General features: G+C 49.5%; 2 protein-coding genes across 5 annotated transcripts in view; both read left to right on the forward strand.

Annotated features, from left to right (window-relative positions):
- NCOA1 (nuclear receptor coactivator 1) overlaps positions 1-1,825 on the forward strand; it is a 124,912-nt gene extending 123,087 nt beyond the window's left edge. For 3 of the 4 annotated variants that reach the window (XM_082277210.1, XM_082277212.1, XM_082277211.1), the window contains one exon: positions 1,432-1,825. In XM_082277210.1, coding sequence (XP_082133336.1) covers positions 1,432-1,602 — 171 coding nt within the window. In that variant the 3' untranslated portion in view covers positions 1,603-1,825. Of the gene's footprint in view, positions 1-1,167; positions 1,226-1,431 lie in introns of all 4 variants that reach the window. The other variant, XM_082277213.1, reaches the window with a different exon arrangement.
- Positions 1,826-9,746: 7,921 nt separating this feature from the next.
- Positions 9,747-21,336, forward strand: CENPO (centromere protein O; the record flags this gene model as incomplete). The annotated part of the gene is made up of 6 exons (XM_082276794.1): positions 9,747-9,840; positions 10,012-10,181; positions 10,324-10,432; positions 14,371-14,639; positions 16,845-17,016; positions 21,242-21,336. The coding sequence occupies 6 exons, from the start codon at positions 9,747-9,749 to the stop codon at positions 21,334-21,336; spliced, it is 909 nt and encodes a 302-aa protein (XP_082132920.1).
- Positions 21,337-22,553: the final 1,217 nt, after the last annotated feature.

Consider the following 22,553-nt stretch of genomic DNA (forward strand, 5'->3'; position numbering starts at 1 on the left):
CAGGTTGAACCCACCACCATCTCCCCACCTTTCCCGACTCCCGCTGCCCCTCCCCCGTCTCTGCCCCCGGCACTCCGCTCCCTCCGCCGGGAGCGCGCCCGTGTTCCACCACGGAGCTCCATCACGGCTCCACGGAGCTCCACCGCGGTTCCACAGAGCTCCGTCATGGTTCCATGGAGCTCCACTGCGGTTCCACGGAGCTCCATCATGGCTCCACGGAGCTCCACCACGGCTCCATGGAGCTCCACCGCGGTTCCACAGAGCTCCGTCGTGGTTCCACGGAGCTCCACCGCGGTTCCACGGAGCTCCATCATGGCTCCACAGAGCTCCACTGCGGTTCTACGGAGCTCCATCATGGCTCCACGGAGCTCCACTGCAGTTCCATGGAGCTCCACCCGCAGCTCCACGGAGCTCCACCGCAGCTCCACATAGCTCCACCCGCAGCTCCACGGAGCTCCACCACAGCCCCACATAGCTTCACCCGCAGCTCCACGGAGCTCCACCCGTGGTTCCACGGAGCTCCACCGCAGCTCCACATAGCTCCACCCGCAGCTCCACGGAGCTCCACCCGCAGCTCCACGGAGCTCCACCACAGCCCCACAGAGCTCCACCGCGGTTCCACAGAGCTCCACCGTGGTTCCACATAGCTCCACCCGCAGCTCCACGGAGCTCCACCCGCAGCTCCACATAGCTCCACCTGCAGCTCCACGGAGCTCCACCCGTGGTTCCACGGAGCTCCACCGCAGCTCCACATAGCTCCACCTGCAGCTCCACGGAGCTCCACCCGCGGTTCCACGGAGCTCCACCACAGCCCCACAGAGCTCCACCGCGGTTCCACAGAGCTCCACCACAGCCCCACAGAGCTCCACCGCGGTTCCACAGAGCTCCACCGTGGTTCCACATAGCTCCACCCGCAGCTCCACGGAGCTCCACCACAGCCCCACAGAGCTCCACCACAGCCCCACAAAGCTCCACCCGCAGCTCCACGGAGCTCCACCGCAGCTCCACCGCGGCACCATCCCCGCTCCTCCCCCTCTCTGCACCCCCCACCCAAACCCACCCCAGCTCCGATCCGGAGCCCTTTTTGCCGCCGTCCTCCCGCATTTTTTTGCGGCCCGGATCAGCGCCGCCGGAGCCGACTGAGCTGCAGCGCTTTTCTTTTCGTAGGACGCGAAGACCGAAGAGTTCTTCTCTGGGGTGGCTCCAGACTAGAGGAAGTTCTCTAGTGAGTTTCCCACTTCACGTAGTTCCCAGCTCCCGCTTCCGCCCCTTCCCCGGATCCGCTAAATCCCGCTTTTTTTTCTTTTTTTTCTCTCTCTCTCTCTGGTTTTTTGTTTTTGTTTTTTTTTTTTTTTTGGTCCTTTTCTCTCGTTTTTCCCCCCACCTCCGTTTTCTCCTCCTTTCCCGCTTTTCCCCCCTCCTCCCCGGCAGGTGCAGCAGGTGCAGGTGTTCGCCGACGTGCAGTGTACGGTGAACCTGGTGGGAGATCCCTACCTCAACGCGCCGCCGCCTCCTTTGGGGAATCCCAAAAACTCCGCTCCGCCTCCACCGGCGCCACCGGCTCAAGGGAAGAGCCTCCTGCAGCAGCTGCTGACGGAATGAAGCGCGGCTTTTTCGGCAACGGGCGAGCTCGGGAATTCCCAAAAAAAAAAAAAAAACCAACAAAAAACCACCCAAAAACATCCGACCCCACCGCCACGACGACCACCCCCCAACCCGACGACGGCGACGGGAAAAAAAAAAAACGGGAAAAAAAACAACAAAAAAAAAACACTCGGGAAGATGGACACGAGAAAAAAAAAAGAGAGAAAATTATTATATAGGATCTATTTTTGTGGGATTTTTGATATCGAGCCCCTCCCCCGCCGCCCCTCGGAGCGAGAAGGAATTCCGGGAATTCGGGGATTTTGGGGGGGGGGGGGGATTTTTTTGGGGGGGGAATTTGGGGGAGGGGAGGGGGGGGTGGGGTTTGTGCCAAGGGTTTGGTTCGGATCGGGGCCTTTTTTGCCTCTTTCCTGCCTGGTTTTTTTCCCGTTTTCCTCCTTTTTGAGCTTTTTCTTCCGAATTTGGCCTTTTTCCTCCTTTTTTGACCTTTTTCCTCCTTTTTTTTCCCCCCTTTATTCCCCTTTTTCCCCCTTTATTCTCCTTTTCCCCCCTTTTTCCCCCATTTCCCCCCCTTTTTTCCTCCTTTTCCCCCCTTTTTTCCTTTTTCCCCCCTTTTTTCCTCCTTTTCTGTCCTTTTTCCTCCTTTTTCGACCTTTTTCCTCCTTTTTTTCCCCTTTATTCTTTTTTTCCCCCCCTTTTCCCCCCTTTTTTCCTCCTTTTTTGTCCTTTTTCCTCCTTTTTTGACCTTTTTCCTCCTTTTTTTCCCCTTTATTCTTTTTTCACCCCCTTTTCCCATTTTCCCCCCTTTTTTCCTCCTTTTTTGTCCTTTTTCCTTTTTTGACCTTTTTCCTCCTTTTTTTTTCCCTTTATTCCCCTTTTTCCCCCCTTTTCCCCCCATTTTCCCCCTTTTTTCCTCCTTTTTTGTCCTTTTTCCTCCTTTTTCCTCCTTTTTTGACCTTTTTCCTCCTTTTTTTCCCCTTTATTCTTTTTTCCCCCCCTTTTCCCATTTTCCCCCCTTTTTTCCTCCTTTTTTGTCCTTTTTCCTCCTTTTTTGTCCTTTTTCCTCCTTTTTTGACCTTTTTCCTCCTTTTTTTTCCCCTTTATTCCCCTTTTTCCCCCCTTTTCCCCCCATTTTCCCCCTTTTTTCCTCCTTTTTTGTCCTTTTTTCTTTTCTGTCATTTTTCCTCCTTTTTTGTCCTTTTTCCTCCTTTTTTTCCCCTTTATTCTTTCCCCCCCCCTTTTCCCCCCATTTCCCCCCCTTTTTTCCTTTTCCCCCCCTTTTTCCTCCTTTTTTGTCCTTTTTCCTCCTTTTTTGACCTTTTTCCTCCTTTTTTTTCCCCCTTTATTCCCCTTTTTCCCCCCTTTTCCCCCCATTTTCCCCCTTTTTTCCTCCTTTTTTGTCCTTTTTCCTCCTTTTTCGACCTTTTTCCTCCTTTTTTTCCCCTTTATTCTTTCCCCCCCCCCTTTTCCCCCCATTTCCCCCCCTTTTTTCCTTTTCCCCCCCTTTTTCCTCCTTTTCTGTCATTTTTCCTCCTTTTTTGTCCTTTTTCCTCCTTTTTTTCCCCTTTATTCTTTTTTCCCCCCCCTTTTCCCCCCATTTCCCCCCCTTTTTTCCTTTTCCCCCCCTTTTTCCTCCTTTTCTGTCATTTTTCCTCCTTTTTTGTCCTTTTTCCTCCTTTTTTGACCTTTTTCCTTTTTTTTCCCCTTTATTCTCCTTCCCCCCCCCTTTTCCCCCATTTCTCCCCTTTTTCCCCCATTTTCCCCCCTTTTTCCTCCTTTTTTGACCTTTTTCCTTTTTTCCCTCCTTTATTCTCCTTTCCCCCCCTTTTCCCCCATTTCCCTCTTTTTTCCTTTTTCCTCCTTTTTTTTGTCCCTTTTTCCTCCTTTTCTGTCCTTTTTTCCCCCCTTTTCCCCCTTTTTTACTCCTTTTTCCCCCCTTTTCCCCTCATTTTCCCTTTTCCTCCTTTTTTCCCTTTTTCATTTTTTCCTCCCTTTTCCTCATTTTTTCCTCCTTTTTGTCCTTTTCCTCCTTTTTTCCCCCTTTTTTCCTCTTTTTTTCCCCTTTTCATTCTATTTTTGTTTTTCCTTCTTTTTCCCCTTTTTCTGTTTTTCTTCCCCTTTTCTCCTCTTTTCCCCCTTTTTCCCCCTTTTTCCTATTTTTTCCAATTTTCACCCCTTTCCCCCCCCTTTTCCTCCTTTTTTCCCCCTTTCCTCCTCTTTTTCCTCCTTTCTCCCCCCTTTTTCCCCCTTTTCATCATTTTTCTCCTTTTCCTCCCCTTTTTCCTTTTTCTCCCCTTTTCTTCCTCTTTTCCCCTTTTCATTCTATTTTCCTTTTCCCTTTTCCCCCCTTTTCCTCTTTTTCCCCCTTTTTTCCCCTTTCCCTCATTTTCCCCCTTTTTCCTTTTTTACATTTTCCCCCCTTTTCTCTCCTTTTTTCCCCTTTTCCTCATTTTCCCCCTTTTCCTCCTCTTCTTCCTCCTTTTCTCCCCTTTTCCCCCTTTTCCTTTTTCCTCCTTTTTTCCCCTTTTTTCCCCTTTTCCTCTTTTTCCTCCTTTCCTCCTCTTTTCCCCCTTTAACGCATTTCCCCCTCTTTTTTCTAATTTTCTCCCTTTCCTCCCCTTTTTCCTCCTTTTTTCCCCTTTTCCTCCTCCTTTTCCTCCTCCTTTTCCTCCTTTTTCCCTCCTTTTCCCTCCCTTTTTCCTCCTTTCCCCCCTTTTCCTCCTTTTCCTCCCCTTTTCTTCCTCTTTTCATCCTATTTTCCTTTTCCCTCCTTTTCCCCCTTTTCCTCTTTTTTCCCCCTTTTTTCCTCTTTTCCTCTTTTTGTCCAATTTCTCCCCCTTTTTTTCCCTCCCTCCCCACATCTCCTCCACTCCCCTCCGGCTGCTCCATCCCAACCCTCGGGTCCATCCCTGGGTTTTTTTTCCCCCCCATTCCCGGCTCCTGAGAATTCCCGGGAAAGCAGCAGCAAGAGGAGGAGGAAGCTCAGTCTCAGCTGGATCTGACGCGGGCCACGGAAAATCGGGAATGATCAACGCCGGAATTCTGCCGGAAAAGCCGGAGGGGGTTGGGTTTTTTTGGGGTATTTTTTGGGGGTTTTTTTCCCCCCATCCGTACTCCCCAAAATTCCCAATTTTTTCCTTCCTTTCCCCCCCGTTTTTCCCTCCCCTTTCCCTTCGGCTCGTGCGTACAATCAGCTTTTTCTAGCGGGAAAAAGAAAAAAAAAAATCGTGGAATTTGTCGGGGTTCGCGTTCGGTTTTCCAAGAAAAACAACCAAAAAAAAAAAACCCAAAAAAAAAACCCACAACAAAAAAAAAGAGGGACTTTCAAAAAAAAAAACCCACCCAAAAAACACCAAAAAAAGGAGAAAAAACCCAACTTTCTTTTTTTCTTTGGAGCAACCGTTTTTCCATGGTTTCTGCTGGATTTTTCCTCTCCCCCCCTCCGGAATTCCGAGGGATGAGGGAGGGGAAAAGCTTCGTGTACAGGGCAAGGAAAGAGGGAGGGAAAAGAAAACAACAAAAACAATCGGGGAGGGGAGGGAGGCGCCAAAAAACCGGGAAAAATCCGCAATAATTTTTAAGGAATGCTGGGAAGGGGGGGGAGGGGCGGGGTGGGGGAGGGGCGGAGCTCTTGTAGATACCAATTTTTTTTTTTCCGGAAGGGAAAAGGAAAAACGACAGAAAATTTCCGAAAAAAAAAAAAAAAAAAAAGCCAAAAAAAAAAAAAAAAACCCAAAACCGGGCCAAAAAAAAAAAAAAAAAAAGATGGAACACTTCTGGAAAAGTTTTTTTTTTTTTTTTTTTTTTTGGGAGGTGGGGGGAGGGGAAAGGGTGGGGGAGGGGAAGAGAAAATCCCACCGGGATAAAAAAAAAAAAATCGGGAGCAGCCGGATCCTGGTTTGGTGTTTGGGGTTTGTTTTTTTTTCCCCTCCCCCCCTCTCCCGATTCCTCCCCTCCCCCCGCTTGGAATTGCGTCTAACGGCTGGAGTAGGTCGGGCTATTTAAAAGGAAGCGTTAATTAATAATAATTAATAATTAATAAATAAAGAAGAAGAAGAAGAAAAAGGGAAATGACGGAATTTTGTGGCGGGGGGGGAAAAAAAAAAAGAGGGGTTTTGGGGGGGTTTTCCCGTGGAAATTCCCGAGGAGTTTTTTTGGTCCTTTTTTCCTTTTTTTTGGTCCTTTTTTTTGGTCCTTTTTTCCTTTTTTTTGTCATTTTTTTTGTCCTTTTTTTTGTCCTTTTTTTTGCTGGAGGATTCCCAGGGGGAGCTTGGAGGGAATTGGGGGAGGGGTGGGGGGGGGAGGCCCGGAAATTCCTGGGGATGGAGGAGGCAGAGGGGGAATGGGATGGGAAAAGGGCTGGGAAATTCCCGGGGAATTTAAGGGGAATTGCCGGAAAAGTAAAGGAAAATCCCTGGAAAATTCAAGGGAAAATCGAGGGAAATTTCCAGAAAATTCCTGGAAAATTCAAGGGAAATTCCTGGAAAAGTAAAGGAAGATTCCCAGAAAATTCCAGGAAAATTCAAAGGAAATTCAAGAAAATTCCAGGAGAATTCAAGGGAAATTCCTGGAAAATTCAGGATAAATTCCTGGAAAATTGCCAGAAAATTCAAGTGAAATTCCCAGAAAATTCAAGAGAAATGCCTGGAAAATTCCCAGAAAATTCAAGTGAAGTTCCTGGAAAATTCAAGGGAAATTCCTGGAGAATTCGTGGAAAAATCCAGGAAAATTCCTGGAAAATTCCAGGGAAATTCAAGGGAAATTCCTGGAAAATTCATGAGAAATTCAAAGGAAATTTCCAGAAAATTCCAGGAAATTGCAAGGGAAATTCCCGGAAAAGTAAAGGAAAATTCCTGGACAACTCCAGGAAAAATCCAGGAAAATTCAAGGGAAATTCACGGAAAATTCAAAAGAAATTCCTGGAAAATTCAAGGGAAAATTCTTGAAAATTCCTGGGAAATTCAAGGGAAATTCCTGGAAAATTCCTGAAAAAATCCTGGAAAATTCAAGGAAAATTCAGGAGAAATTCAAAGGAAATTGCCAGAAAATTTCTGGAAAATTCAAGGGAAATTCCAGGAAAAGTAAAGGAAAATTTCTGGAAAATTCCCAGAAAATTTCAGGAAAATTCCCAGAAAATTCAAGGGAAATTCCTGGAAAATTCCTGGAAAATTCAAGAGAAATTCCTGGGAAATTCAAGGGAAATTCCTGGAAAGTTCAAGAGAAATTTCTGGAAAATTCCAGGAAAATTAAAGGGAAATTCCTGGAAAATTAGAAGAAAATTCCTGCAAAATTCCAGGAAAATTCCAAGAAAATTTCAGGGAAATTCAAGGAAAATTCAAGGGAAATTCCTGGAGAATTCCTGCAAAAATCAAGGGAAATTCCTGTGAAATTCAAGGGAAATTCCTGGAAAGTTCAAGGAAAATTCCTGGAAAATTCCAGGAGAATTCCTGGAAAATTCCAGGAGAATTCCTGGAAAATTCAAGGGAAATTCCTGGAAAGTTCAAGGGAAATTCAAGGGAAATTCAAGGGAAATTCCTGGAAAATTCAAGAGAAATTCAAGGGGAGTTCTGGAAAATTCCTGAAAAATTTAAGGAAAATTTCTTGGGAAATTCAAAGGAAATTCCTGGGAAATTCAGGAGAAATTCAGGAGAAATTCCTGGGAAATTAGAAGAGAATTCCTGAAAGATTCCCAGGAAAATGCCGAGAAAGTTCACAGGAAATTCCAGGAGAAATTCAAGAGAAATTCCTGGAAAATTCAAGTGAAATTCCTGAAAAATTCTGGAGAAATTCAAGGGAAAATCCTGGAAAATTCAAGGGAAATTCCTGGAGAATTTCTGGGAAATTCAAGGGAAATTCCCAGAAAATTCAACGAAAATTCAAGGAAAATTCCCAGAAAATTCCAGGAAAAATCCCAGAGAATTCAAGGGAAATTCCTGGAAAATTCAAGGGAAATTCCCAGAAAGTTCAAGAGAAATTCAAGGGAAAATCCTGGAAAAATCCAGGAAAATTCAAGGGAAAATTCACAGGAAAATTCACAGGAAATTCCAGGAAAATTCAAGAGAAAATCCTGGAAAATTCAAGCGAAATTCCTGGAAAATTCCGAAGAAATTCAAGGGAAAATCCCGGAAAACTCCAGGAAAACTCACAGGAAATTCCAGGAGAAAATTCAAGAGAAATTCCTGAAAAAATCCTGGAAAATTCAAGGGAAAATTCACAGGAAAATTCACAGGAAATTCCAGGAAAATTCAAGAGAAAATCCTGGAAAATTCAAGCGAAATTCCTGGAAAATTCCGAAGAAATTCAAGAGAAAATCCCGGAAAACTCCAGGAAAACTCACAGGAAATTCCAGGAGAAAATTCAAGAGAAAATCCTGGAAAACTCAAGAGAAATTCCTGAAAAAATCCTGCAACAACTTGAGGCCATTCCCTCTCCTCCTATCCCTGGCAGCACAACCCGACCCCCTCTTCCTGTGAAGACACAAAAACCCCCCCCGAGCCTCCTTTTTTCCCCACCCCGCCCTTTTCCCAGCTCCCTCAACTCCAAGATATTCCCACAAATCCCGATTTCCCCTCCCGCCTCTCCACAAATCCCGATTTCCCCTCCCGCCTCTCCACCCGCCCAACATGGCGCCCGCCCTCCCCTCAGCGCGCCGCTCCCATCATGCCCCGCGCACCTCCAGCACCACGGTCCTCATGGCGCCGCCCCGCTCCAGGTACGCGGCGGTCTCGGCACGCTCCCGGTACGCGTGAACGGCGGCCAGCGCCGCGTGGCAACCATGGGCCACCACCGCGCCCAGCGGCCACGACCGCGGAGGCCTCGCCAGGTCGCCGCGGAGCATCACGTACTGCACCGGCGCCGCCGCTGCCGGAGCCGCCATGCTGCCGTACGGAGCCGCGGGGGCTGCTGGGAGATGGCCGGGCGCAGCGGCAGACAGGGCGCCGCCATGTTGGTGTACGGCACGTCCGCCGGCGTGATGACGCACTTCCGGCGGCGCTGAGGCGCGCGGTTTGAGGTGGGCGCGGGGATTTCAGGGAGGGTTCGGGGTTTTGGGGGGGATTTTTGGGGGTTTTGGGGGGATTTTTGGGGTTTTTGGGGGGGATTTTTGGAGGTTTTGGGGTTTTGGGGAGGGTTCGGGGGTCGCTGGAGCTCCGTTTGGGGCCGTCAAGGTCTGGTGGGGGCTCCTGAGTCCCTCGGAACCTTGGGCCGGTGGCGCTGGGGGAGAAGCGCGGGCGCGGCCCGGGCCCCTCACGGGGCTGTGGGAATTCCCTTGGGATCTTCCCTGATATTCCTGTGGGATCATCCCTGATATTCCTGTGGGATCATCCCTGTCCTTCCTTGGGATCATCCCTGTCCTTTATTGGGATCATCCCTGTCCTTCCTTTGGGATCATCCCTGTCCTTCCTTGGGATCATCCCTGTCCTTCCCTTGGGATCATCCCTGTCCTTTATTGGGATCATCCCTGTCCTTCCCTTGGGATCATCCCTGTCCTTCCCTGTGGGATCATCCCTGTCCTTCCTTGGGATCATCCCTGTCCTTCCCTGTGGGATCATCCCTGTCCTTCCTTTGGGATCATCCCTGTCCTTCCTTTGGGATCATCCCTGTCCTTCCCTGTGGGATCATCCCTGTCCTTCCCTTGGGATCATCCCTGTCCTTCCTTTGGGATCATCCCTGTCCTTCCCTTGGGATCATCCCTGTCCTTCCCTTGGGATCATCCTTGTCCTTCCCTTGGGATCATCCCTGTCCTTCCCTTGGGATCATCCCTGTCCTTCCCTGTGGGATCATCCCTGTCCTTCCCTGTGGGATCATCCCTGTCCTTCCTTTGGGATCATCCCTGTCCTTCCTTGGGATCATCCCTGTCCTTCCCTGTGGGATCATCCCTGTCCTTCCTGTGGGATCATCCCTGTCCTTCCTTTGGGATCATCCCTGTCCCTCCCTCTCCCCTCACTTCTCATCCCCCCCTCAATTCCCAAAATTCCCTCCCATTCCCAAATTCCCGGCCCCTTTTTCCCCATGTCCCAAACCCCACCATCCCCCCCATTTATGGGAATTCCACAGGATTTCTTCCATCTCTTTCCAGCCCCGGATCCTTCAGGATTCTCCCGCTCCGGGATCGCTCCCGGTGTTCCCAACATTCCCAAGGGATGGATCCCGGCAAAGAAAAGCGGGAATCTCCCTCCTCTCTTGGAGAGCGGGAAAAGAACGGGAAGGAGGATGGGAAAAGGGAATTCCCACTGGGTGAGTCCTTGGGAATGCAGCCTCCATTCCCAAGAATTCCCAAAAATCCCTCAACCCTTCGGAAAAATGATCCCAAATGGGGTTGATTGGGGGGTTTTTTTTGCCCCGTGGATTTCCCTTTCGTTTCGCCATTCCCCCTTGGAATTTTGGGAGCTTCTCCCATTTTTCCAGGAGTGTTGGCCCACCTGGAAATGCTGGAATTCCGGGCGCACCGGGAAGCGGTGGAGCAGGAGGAGAAGGAAAGGCGGGAAGAGAAATCGGCTTTCCTAAACTCCAAAATCCGGGAATTGCGGCTCCAGCGGGATCAGCTCCGGGAAAAACTGGAGCTGCTGGAAAACTCGGTGAGGGAGGAATTCCAGGAGGAGTTTTCCAAGGAAATCTTGGCTGCTCCATCCTTGGAAATTCCCACTCTGGGATGAGCTTGGAGCTTTTTTTCCAGGGATTTTTTGGGTGACCTCTCCTCTCTCCCGGCTTTTGGAGCAGCTTGGAAAAGAGGGAATTCCCTCGGATCCGGCTCTTCCCAACCCTCGGGAGGTGCTGGAGTGGAAAATCAGGAATCTCCGGGAGCTGCTCCAGGTTTTCCAGCTCACAGGTAACTGGGATCTGCTGGATTTCGGGAATGGAGGCTGGAATTCCCGAGGGATGGGAGCCTTTGGGGTGGGAGATGCTGGAAAAGCGGGAATTCCCGGCTTGGGATTTATGGGCTGAGCTGAGGCTCTGGAAAAGTCACCCGGGGAAGGAATTCTTGGGAATCGAGCGGATTCCTCGGGAATGAGGAGGGGAAGTTGGGAATGAAGCGCTTTTCCTTGGGAATTGGGCAGAAAACTTGGGAATGAGGCAGTTTTCCTTGGGAATGAAGGAGTTTCCTTGGGAATGGGGCGATTTCCTTGGGAATGAGGTGGTTTCTTTGGGAATTGGAGCGTTTTCCTTGGGAATTGGGTGGTTTCCTTGGGAATTGGGAAGTTTCCTTGGGAATGAGGCAGTTTTCCTTGGGAATGAGGTGATTTCCTTGGGAATGAGGCGATTTCCTTGGGAACTGGGAAGTTTCCTTGGGAATTGGAGCGTTTTCCTTGGGAATGAAGGAGTTTCCTTGGGAATTAAAGAGTTTCCTTGGGAATTGGGAAGTTTCCTTGGGAATGAGGTGATTTCCTTGGGAATGAGGCGGTTCCTTTGGGAATGAGGTGGTTCCTTTGGGAATGAGGAGATGGTTTCGTTGGGAATTAAGGCTCTTTTCTTGGGAATTGCATGGATTCCTTGGGAATGAGGCGGTTAATTTGGGAATGAGGCACTTTCCTTGGGAATTGGAGAGCTTCCCTTGGGAATGAGGCACTTTCCTTGGGAATTAACCAGTTTTCCTTGGGAATGAGGCAGTTTCTTTGGGAATGGGGTGGTTAATTTGGGAATGAGGCACTTTCCATGGGAATGAGGCAGTTTTCCTTGGGAATTAACCAGTTTTCTTGGGAATGAGGCACTTTCCTCGAGAATTAGGTGGTTTCCTTGGGAATTAAAGAGTTTCCTTGGGAATTAAAGAGTTTCCTTGGGAATGAGGCAGTTTTCTTTGGGAATGGGGTGGGGAACTTGGGAATGGGGTGGTTAATTTGGGAATGAGGCGCTTTCCTTGGGAATTGTGGAGTTTCCCTTGGGAATGGGGTGGGGAACTTGGGAATTGCATGGATTCCTTGGGAATGAAGGAGTTTCCTTGGGAATTAAAGAGGAGTTTCCTTGGGAATGAGGCGATTTCCTTGGGAATGAGGTGGTTTCTTTGGGAATTGGAGCATTTTCCTTGGGAATTGGGTGGTTTCCTTGGGAATTGGGAAGTTTCCTTGGGAATGAGGCAGTTTTCCTTGGGAATGAGGCGATTTCCTTGGGAATGAGGCGATTTCCTTGGGAACTGGGAAGTTTCCTTGGGAATTGGAGCGTTTTCCTTGGGAATGAAGGAGTTTCCTTGGGAATTAAAGAGTTTCCTTGGGAATTGGGAAGTTTCCTTGGGAATGAGGTGATTTCCTTGGGAATGAGGCGGTTTCTTTGGGAATGAGGCGGTTTCTTTGGGAATGAGGAGATGGTTTCGTTGGGAATTAAGGCTCTTTCCTTGGGAATTGCATGGATTCCTTGGGAATGAGGCGGTTAATTTGGGAATGAGGCACTTTCCTTGGGAATGAGGCACTTTCCTTGGGAATGAACCAGTTTTCCTTGGGAATGAGGCAGTTTCTTTGGGAATGGGGTGGTTAATTTGGGAATGAGGCACTTTCCATGGGAATGAGGCAGTTTTCCTTGGGAATTAACCAGTTTTCTTGGGAATGAGGCACTTTCCTCGAGAATTAGGGGGTTTCCTTGGGAATTAAAGAGTTTCCTTGGGAATTAAAGAGTTTCCTTGGGAATTAAAGAGTTTCCTTGGGAATGGGGTGGGGAACTTGGGAATGGGGTGGTTAATTTGGGAATGAGGCGCTTTCCTTGGGAATGAGGCAGTTTTCCTTGGGAATGAACCAGTTTTCTTGGGAATGAGGCACTTTCCTCGAGAATTAGGGGGTTTCCTTGGGAATTAAAGAGTTTCCTTGGGAATTAAAGAGTTTCCTTGGGAATGAGGCAGTTTTCCTTGGGAATGGGGTGGGGAACTTGGGAATGGGGTGGTTAATTTGGGAATGAGGCGCTTTCCTTGGGAATTGTGGAGTTTCCCTTGGGAATGGGGTGGGGAACTTGGGAATTGCATGGATTCCTTGGGAATGAAGGAGTTTCCTTGGGAATTAAAGAGGAGTTTCCTTGGGAATGAGGCGATTTCCTTGGGAATGAGGTGGTTTCTTTGGGAATTGGAGCGTTTTCCTTGGGAATTGGGTGGTTTCCTTGGGAATTAGGAAGTTTCTTTGGGAATGAGGCAGTTTTCCTTGGGAATGAGGTGATTTCCTTGGGAATGAGGCGATTTCCTTGGGAACTGGGAAGTTTCCTTGGGAATTGGAGCGTTTTCCTTGGGAATGAAGGAGTTTCCTTGGGAATTGGGAAGTTTCCTTGGGAATGAGGTGATTTCCTTGGGAATGAGGCGGTTTCTTTGGGAATGGGGTGGTTCCTTTGGGAATGAGGAGATGGTTTCGTTGGGAATTAAGGCTCTTTCCTTGGGAATTGCATGGATTCCTTGGGAATGAGGCGGTTAATTTGGGAATGAGGCACTTTCCTTGGGAATGAGGCACTTTCCTTGGGAATGAACCAGTTTTCCTTGGGAATGAGGCAGTTTCTTTGGGAATGGGGTGGTTAATTTGGGAATGAGGCACTTTCCATGGGAATGAGGCAGTTTTCCTTGGGAATTAACCAGTTTTCTTGGGAATGAGGCACTTTCCTCGAGAATTAGGTGGTTTCCTTGGGAATTAAAGAGTTTCCTTGGGAATGGGGTGGGGAACTTGGGAATGGGGTGGGGAACTTGGGAATGGGGTGGTTAATTTGGGAATGAGGCACTTTCCTTGGGAATTGTGGAGTTTCCCTTGGGAATGGGGTGGGGAACTTGGGAATTGCGTGGATTCCTTGGGAATGGGGCGGTTTCCTTGGGAATGAGGTGATTTCCTTGGGAACTGGGAAGTTTCCTTGGGAATTGGAGCGTTTTCCTTGGGAATGAAGGAGTTTTCTTGGGAATTAAAGAGCTTCCTTGGGAATTGGGAAGTTTCCTTGGGAATGAGGTGATTTCCTTGGGAATGAGGCGGTTTCTTTGGGAATGGGGTGGGGAACTTGGGAATGAGGAGATGGTTTCGTTGGGAATTAAGGCTCTTTCCTTGGGAATTGCATGGATTCCTTGGGAATGAGGCGGTTAATTTGGAAATGAGGCACTTTCCTTGGGAATGAGGCAGTTTTCCTTGGGAATTAACCAGTTTTCTTGGGAATGAGGCACTTTCCTCGAGAATTAGGTGGTTTCCTTGGGAATTAAAGAGTTTCCTTGGGAATTAAAGAGTTTCCTTGGGAATTAAAGAGTTTCCTTGGGAATGAGGCAGTTTTCCTTGGGAATGGGGTGGGGAACTTGGGAATGAGGTGGTTAATTTGGGAATGAGGCACTTTCCTTGGGAATTGGAGAGCTTCCCTTGGGAATGGGGTGGGGAACTTGGGAATTGCGTGGATTCCTTGGGAATGAAGGAGTTTCCTTGGGAATTAAAGAGGAGTTTCCTTGGGAATGAAGGAGTTTCCTTGGGAATGAGCTGATTTCCTTGGGAATGAGGTGGTTTCCTTGGGAATGAAAGAGTTTCCTTGGGAATGAAGTGGTTTCTTTGGGAATGAGGCGATTTCCTTGGGAATGAGGCAGGTTCTGTGGGAATTAGGTGGAGAATTTGGGAATGAGGCGCTTTCCTTGGGAACGAAAGCGTTTCTTTGGGAATGACGTGGATAACTTGGGAACGAAACACTTCTCCTTGGGAATTCCCCAGTTTTCCTTGGGAATTCCTCATTTTTCCTGGGAACGAGCCACATCTCCCTCAAACCCCTGGAATTTTCCCCCTCTGCTGCTCCCTCGGAGCATTCCCGGAGAATTCCCTGGCCCATTCCCTATCCCGGAATTCCCAGGGATCAGCGGGAAGCTCTCCAAGCACGGCATCTCCTTCTCCTTCCACACGGCCTTCGAGGGCTCCTTCCTGGATCGCTTCCACCTGGAGCTGCTCGTGCGGCCGGAATCCCGGGAATTCCACATCCAGCGCCATTCCATCCCCCCCTTCATCCCTCTGGAGCAGCTGGCCCGGAAATTCCTGCCCTCGGATCTCCGGGGATTCCTGGATGTCCTTTTCCAGCACCTCAACGCCTTCGTGGGGAGGAGGCACCAGCTGGAGCAATTCCAGGTGGGGAAGGGTTGGGAATTCCCCAGGGAATGTTGGCCGGGATCCTCGATCCGGGTGGGAATTGGGGTTTTCCAGGTGGAGGTTGGGGTGGGGAAGGGGAAGATCCAGAGAAATCTGTGGTGGCTTTTCCAGAGGGGAAGGAGAGCGGGAGAGGGATTTGGGAAGAGGGGAAACAGGGAACGGCCGGATCCCAGTGGGAATGAGGGGGATCTCGGGAAGGAATTCGCGGCTGGGCTGGAATTGCCAGGGAATGCCCGGATCCCTGGCAGTGCCCAGGGAAAGGCTGGAGCAGCCTGGGATCATCGGGGGAGGTGCCGGCCTTGGAATGGGATGGGATTGAAGCTGCGTGGATCCCAGCCAAAGCATTCCGGGATTCTGGGATCCAGGAGGCTCCGAATCCATGGCCAGGGGTTTTTCTGGAAGTCGGGCATGGGAAAGGGAAGGGAGAGCCTTCCTGGAGTGCTGAGATTGCCAGGGAAGGGCCTGGAGGCCGGAATTCCTTCCCGCAGAGGAGTCGGGATGGGGCTGGATCCAATGGCAGGCTGGGAGAGGCGGGAATGGAGGGATTTCCCTGGGAAAGGGCAGCTCGGGCTGGGATCTTGGGAAGGGATTCCCGGCTGCGCTGGAATTCCCAGGGAATGCCCGGGAGCATCCAAGGAAAGGCTGGAGAAGCCTGGGATCATCGGGGGCTTGGAATGGGATGGGATTGAAGCTCCGTGGATCCCACCCAAACCAGTCTGGAATTCTGGGATCGAGGAGGCTCCGAATGCATCCCAAGGGATTTTTATGGGATTTGGGGGATATAAAAGGGAGGAAAAGGGAAGGGAGACCCTTCCTGAAGTCTGAGATTCCCAGAGAACCCCCTTATTCCCAAAATTCCTGAGAGAGGAGTCGGGATGGGGCTGGATCCAATGGCAGGCTGGGAGAGGCGGGAATGGAGGGATTTCCCTGGGAAAGGGCAGCTCGGGCTGGGATCTTGGGAAGGGATTCCCGGCTGAGCTGGAATTCCCAGGGAATCCCTGGCAGCATCCAGGGAAAGGCTGGAGCATCCCGGGATCACCGTGGGGTCGGGATGGGATTGAAGGTCCCGTCCCGCCCAATCCAGGCTGGAATTCCGGGATCCCAGGATCCCACCGCTCTCCTGCTGTGCAGCTCCTCCTCTCCCCGCTCCATCCCAAATCCCACCGCAATTCCCGGCATCCCAAAATCCTCCATCCCGATCCCTCCTGAGACATCTCCGGCCGACGTTCCCGGGAATCCCAGGGCTCTCCTGAATCCAGGGATTCGGGGCTGGCCTGGGATGGGATCCCTGGATCGGAGCAGGATCGAGGTTTGGTGGATTTGGGGATTCCCTGGAATTCAGGAGCCTCCGGATTTCCTTGTCCTGCTGATTGTAGCCGGGCAAATCCCAGATTTTGGGGCTTGGAAGTGCTTTGGGAATCCCAAAGATCGGGAAAAGGAGGGGCCTTTCCTGCAGGAGCTCAGGGATGGAATTATCCCGGGAATTTTCCCCTCGGAGCCGCTTCCCGAGGCTGGAGGGAATCCGGGATTTGGGATAAAGGGATGGGAAACAGGGAATGGCTCCAGTGGGAAAGGGGAGCTTGGGGTGGGATCTTGGGAAGGAATTCCTGGCCGGGCTGGAATTCCCAGGGAATGCCCGGATCCCTGGCAGTGCCCAAGGAAAGGCTGGAGCAGCCTGGGAATGCGGGATTGGCACAGGATGGGATTGAAGCTCCGTGGATCCCATCCCGGAATTCCAGGATTCCGGGATCCCAGCGCTCTCCTCTTCCCGCTCCCTCCCAAATCCCACCACAATTCCCGGCATCCCAAAATCCTCAATCCCGATCCTCGCTGAGAAATCTCTGGCCGACATTCCCGGGAATCCCAGGGAATTCCTGAATCCGGGCATTTGGATGTTCCCAGCCTGGCATGGGATCCCTGGATTTGGGGATTCCCTGGAATTCCGGAACCTCTGGATTTCCCTTTTCCCGCTGATCGTAGCCGGGCAAATCCCGGATTTTTGACCTCGGAAGCGTCAGGATCGGGAATCCCAAAGATTGGGAAGAGCCGGCACCTTCCCAAGCTGGAATTTTCCCAGGAATTCTCCCCTTCCCAAACTGGAATTCCAAACCCTCCCATTCCCATCCAAACCTTTCCCGGCGGGAATTCTTCCCTTTATTCCCTGGAATTTCCCCCCTCCGCCAGGAGCAGTTTTCCGACTGGATCCAAGGAATTCCCCATCGGAATTCCCTGTGCAACCTCCTGAGCTTCCAGTACGGAATTCCCGGGAAAAGCGACGGCGCCTCCTTCCGGGCGCGGCTCCTCTACGCCGATCCCTGCCGGAGCCTCCCTTCGGAAGTCGCCGTCTCCGGCTCCGGTGAGCGGCGATTCCGAGGAATTCTCGGGATTTGGGATCGTTGGCCGCCATTCCCGACCTGGGGGGGGGGTTGGGAATTTGGGAATTGGCGCCGGGAATGGGGGTGGGGGGAGGGGAGCGGCTGTGGAGGGTCCTGGGGTGGGGGGGGGGATTCCAGCACGGAATGGGAATTCCGGGGGATTTTCCGATGGGATCGGTTCAGGGGAAGGGAATTGTCCAAGGGAATTTTCCAAGGGAATTTTCCAATGGAATTTTCCAAAGGAATTCCCTCACGGAAAAGGATTTCCCAATGGAATTCTCTGATGGAGTTTTCCAATGGAAAGAGTTTTCCGATGGAATTTTCCCATGGAATTCCCTCACTGAAGGGATTTTCCGACGGAATTTTCCTCAAGGAAGGAGTTTTCCAATGGAATTTTCTGCTGGAATTCCTGCACGGGAAAGGAATTCCGATGGAATTTCCCAACGGAATTTTCCAGCGGGATTCCCTTACGACAAGGGAATTCCAGTGGAATTTGCCGGTGGAAGGAATTTCCCAATGGAATTTCCCGATGGAATTCTCTGATGGAACTTTCCTCACAGAAAGGGAATTTTCCAAGGGAATTTTCCAAAGGAATTCCCTCACGGAAAAGGATTTTCCAAAGGAATCTTCCAGTGGAAGTCTCTGATGGAAGGAATTTCCCGAGGGAGTTCTCCAATGGAATTTTCCGACGGAATTCCCTCACGGAAAGGATTTTCCAATGGAATTGTCCGATGGAATTTTCTGATGGGATTCCTTCACGGGAAGCGTTTTCCCATGGAATTTCCTGCTGGAATTCCCGCATGGAAAAGGAATTTCCAGTGGAATTTTCCAAGGGAATTCCCTCATGGGAAGCCTTTCCCGATGGAATTTCCCGATGGAATTTCCTGATGGAATTTCCCTCCCAGAAAGGGAATCCCAACGGAATTTTCCAGTGGGATTTTCCCCACGGGATTCCCTCACAGAAGGAATTTCCCTGTGGAATTTTCCAATGGAATTTCCCAATGGAAAGAGTTTTCCAATCCCAAATTGGAATTGCTGGAATTCCAATTTCCAAATTCCAAATGCGGGAAGTCCAGCAGGAAATTCCATTGGAATTCCTTTTCCATGCGGAAATTCCATTGGAAAACTCTTTCCATTGGAAATTTCCATCAGAGAATTCCATCGGAAAATTCGTTCGGAAAATCCTTTCCCGTGTGGGAATTCCAGCAGGGAATTCCATCAGAAAACGCTTCCCGGGAGGGAAGGAACTCCTTTGGAAAATTCCATTGGAAAATTCCCTTTCCATGAGGGAATTCCTTTGGAAAATCCCACCGGGAAATTCCATCGGAAAATTCCATCGGAAAATCCTTTTCCATTGGGAAATTCCATTGGAATTCCTTTTCCATGTGGGAATTCCAGCAGGAAAATTCCATCGGAAAACTCTTCCCATGAGGGAAATCCCATCAGAAAATTCCATCGGAAAATCCTTTTTCGTGTGGGAAAATTCCATTGGAAAATTCCCTTGGAAAATCCTTCTCCATGTGGGAATTCCTTTGGAAAATCCCATCGGAAAATTCCATTGGGAAACTCCTTCCGTGAGGTGAGGGAATTCCCGTCGGGAAAATTCCGTGAGAAAATTCTGCTGGAATTTCCTTCCTCTGAGGGAATCCCGCTGGAAAATTCCATCGGGAAATTCCATCGGAAAATCCTTTCTCGTGGGGGAAAATTCCATCGGAAAATTCCATCGGAAAACTCTCCCGTTGGAAAATTCCATCGGGAAACGCTTCCCGGGAGGGAATTCCTTTGGAAAATTCCACCGGGAAACTCTTTCTGCCGGGAAAATTCCATCCGAGAATTCCATCAGGAAATCCCATCGGAAAAATTCCATCGGGGAATTCCTTCGGAAATTCCTTTTTCCTGTGGGAATTCCATCGGGAAATTCCCTTGGAAATTCCCTTGGAAATTCCTTTTCCGCGTGGGAATTCCAGCCGGAAATTCCATCGGAAAACGCTTCCCGGGAGGGAATTCCTTTGGAAAATTCCATCGGGAAACACTTCCTGTGAGGGAATTCCAGCGGAAAATTCCATCGGGAAACACTTCCTGGGAGGGAATTCCTTCGGAAAATTCCATCGGGAAACTCTTTCTGCCGGGAAAATTCCATCCGAGAATTCCATCAGGAAATCCCATCGGAAAAATTCCATCGGGGAATTCCTTCGGAAATTCCTTTTTCCTGTGGGAATTCCAGCAGGAAATTCCATCGGAAAACACTTCCTGTGAGGGAATTCCTTTGGAAAATTCCATCGGGAAACCCTTCCCGTGAGGGAATTCCTTTGGAAAATTCCATCGGGAAACGCTTCCCGGGAGGGAATTCCTTTGGAAAATTCCATCGGAAAATTCCATCGGAAAACTGTTTCCCTTGAGGAAGATTCCTCTGGAAATTCCTATTCCGCGAGGGAATTCCTTGGGAAAATTCTGTCGGAAAATTCCATTGGGAAACTCCTTCCGTGAGGGAATTCCCGTCGGGAAAATTCCGTGAGAAAATTCTGCTGGCATTTCCTTCCTCTGAGGGAATCCCGCTGGAAAATTCCATCGGGAAATTCCATCGGAAAATCCTTTTTCGTGGGGGAAAATTCCATCGGAAAATTCCACCGGAAAACACTTCCCGCGAGGGAATTCCTTTGGAAAATTCCATCGGGAAACACTTCCCGGGAGGGAATTCCTTTGGAAAATTCCATCAGAAAACGCTTCCTGTGAGGGAATTCCAGCGGAAAATTCCATCGGGAAACACTTCCCGGGAGGGAATTCCTTTGGAAAATTCCATCGGGAAACGCTTCCCGCGAGGGAATTCCTTTGGAAAATTCCACCGGGAAACTCTTTCTGCCGGGAAAATTCCATCCGAGAATTCCATCAGGAAATCCCATCGGGAAAATTCCATCGGGGAATTCCCTTGGAAATTCCTTTTCCGCGTGGGAATTCCAGCAGGAAATTCCATCAGAAAACGCTTCCCGGGAGGGAATTCCTTTGGAAAATTCCATTGGAAAACACTTCCCGTGAGGGAATTCCTTTGGAAAATTCCATCGGAAAACGCTTCCCGGGAGGGAATTCCTTTGGAAAATTCCATTGGAAAACACTTCCTGTGAGGGAATTCCTTCGGAAAATTCCATCGGGAAACGCGTCCCGGGAGGGAATTCCTTTGGAAAATTCCATCGGGAAACACTTCCTGTTTTCCATGGGGGAAAATTCCATTGGAAAATTCCCTTGGAAAATCCTTTTTCCTGAGGGAATTCCTCTGGAAAATTCCATCGGAAAATTCCATCGGAAAACTGTTTCCTTGAGGAAGATTCCTCTGGAAATTCCTATTCCGTGAGGGAATTCCCGTCGGGAAAATTCCGTGAGAAAATTCTGCTGGCATTTCCTTCCTCTGAGGGAATCCCGCTGGAAAATTCCATCGGGAAATTCCATCGGAAAATCCTTTTTCGTGGGGGAAAATTCCATCGGAAAATTCCATCGGGAAACACTTCCCGCGAGGGAATTCCAGCGGAAAATTCCATGGGAAACACTTCCCGTGAGGGAATTCCAGCGGAAAATTCCATCAGAAAACACTTCCTGTGAGGGAATTCCTTTGGAAAATTCCATCGGGAAACACTTCCCGGGAGGGAATTCCTTTGGAAAATTCCACCGGGAAACTCTTTCTGCCGGGAAAATTCCATCCGAGAATTCCATCAGGAAATCCCATCGGGAAAATTCCATCGGGGAATTCCTTCGGAAATTCCTTTTCCGCGTGGGAATTCCAGCAGGAAATTCCATCAGAAAACGCTTCCCGGGAGGGAATTCCTTTGGAAAATTCCATCGGGAAACACTTCCTGTGAGGGAATTCCTTTGGAAAATTCCATCGGGAAACGCTTCCCGGGAGGGAATTCCTTTGGAAAATTCCATCGGGAAACACTTCCCGGGAGGGAATTCCTTTGGAAAATTCCATTGGAAACGCTTCCCGGGAGGGAATTCCTTTGGAAAATTCCATCGGGAAACACTTCCCGCGAGGGAATTCCAGCGGAAAATTCCATCGGGAAACGCTTCCCGTGAGGGAATTCCAGCGGAAAATTCCATCAGAAAACGCTTCCCGCGAGGGAATTCCTTTGGAAAATTCCATCGGAGAATTCCGCCGGGAAATTCCATCGGAAAACTCCCTCGGAAAATCCCTTTCCCGCCTGATTCCCGCTTTTCCAGCGGCGGCTGCGGCCTCGGCTCACGCGGAGCTGCTGCGGCGCCTGGCGCTGCCCCGAGCATTCCGAGCCCTCGGATCCGTGGATTGGAGCTGCTGAGCGGCCGCCGGAATTCCCGGAGAGGCGGAAAAGCCGGGAATGCCGAGGGGGAGGGCGGGAAACGCGGAGCTCGGGGACTTCTTGGGGAATAAAATCGGAAAACGTCGGGATTTGGGAGGGGGGTTTTGGGGGGGGGGGGGTTGGAGTCTGGGAATTGGGGCTGGAATTGGGGGGGGAATTGGGGATTTGGGGGGTTTTGGGAATAAAATCTGGGAATTGGGTTAAAAAATTGGGGATTTGGGGGTTTTTGGGGGTAAAATCCTTGGGATCTTTTGAAATCCTGGGAAAATCTGGGAATTGGGGGAGAAATTTGGGATTTGGGAACTTTTTGGGGGTAAAATCTGGGAATTGGGGCTGGAATTGGGGGAGAAATTCAGGATTTGGGGATTTTCCGGATAAAATCTGGGAATTGGGGGAAGACTTTGGGATTTGGGATTTTTTTGGAATTAAATCCCTTGGAATCTTCTGAAATCCAGGGAAAATCTGGGAATTGGGGGAGAAATTTGGGATTTGGGACATTTTTGGGGGTAAAATCTGGGAATTTGGGCTGGAATTGGGGGGGGAATTTGGGATTTGGGGATTTTCCGGACAAAATCTGGGAATTGGGGGAAAACTTTGGGATTTGGGAACTTTTTGGGGGTAAAATCTGGGAATTGGGTTAAAAAATTGGGTATTTGGGGTTTTATTGGGATAAAATCCTTGGGAATCTTCTGAAATCCGGGGAAAATCTGGGAATTGGGGGAGAAATTTGGGATTTGGGAACTTTTTGGGGGTAAAATCTGGGAATTTGGGCTGGAATTGGGGGAGAAATTTGGGATTTGGGGATTTTTTTGGGATAAGATCCTTTGAAATCTTCTGAAATCCTGGGAAAATCTGGGAATTGGGGGAAAACTTCAGGATTTGGTACTTTTTTGGGATAGAATCCTTTGGGGTCTTCCCAAATCCTGGGAAATTCTGGGAATTGGATGAAAACTTTGGGATTTGGGACTTTTTTGGGATGAAATCCTTGGGATCTTCCAAAATCCTGGGAAAATCTGGCAATTGGGACCGGAATTGGGGGAGAAAATCGGGATTTGGGGATTTTTTTGGGATAAAATCTGGGAATTTTGGGGTTAAAAAATTGGGGATTTGGGACTTTTATTGTGCTAAAACCCTCGGGATCTTCCCAAACCCCGAGAAATTCTGGGAATTGGGTGAAAACTTCAGGATTTGGGGAT

Source organism: Coloeus monedula (assembly GCF_965178545.1).
Source record: "Coloeus monedula genome assembly, chromosome: 2".
In the NCBI taxonomy this organism is placed as follows: Eukaryota; Metazoa; Chordata; class Aves; order Passeriformes; family Corvidae; genus Coloeus; species Coloeus monedula.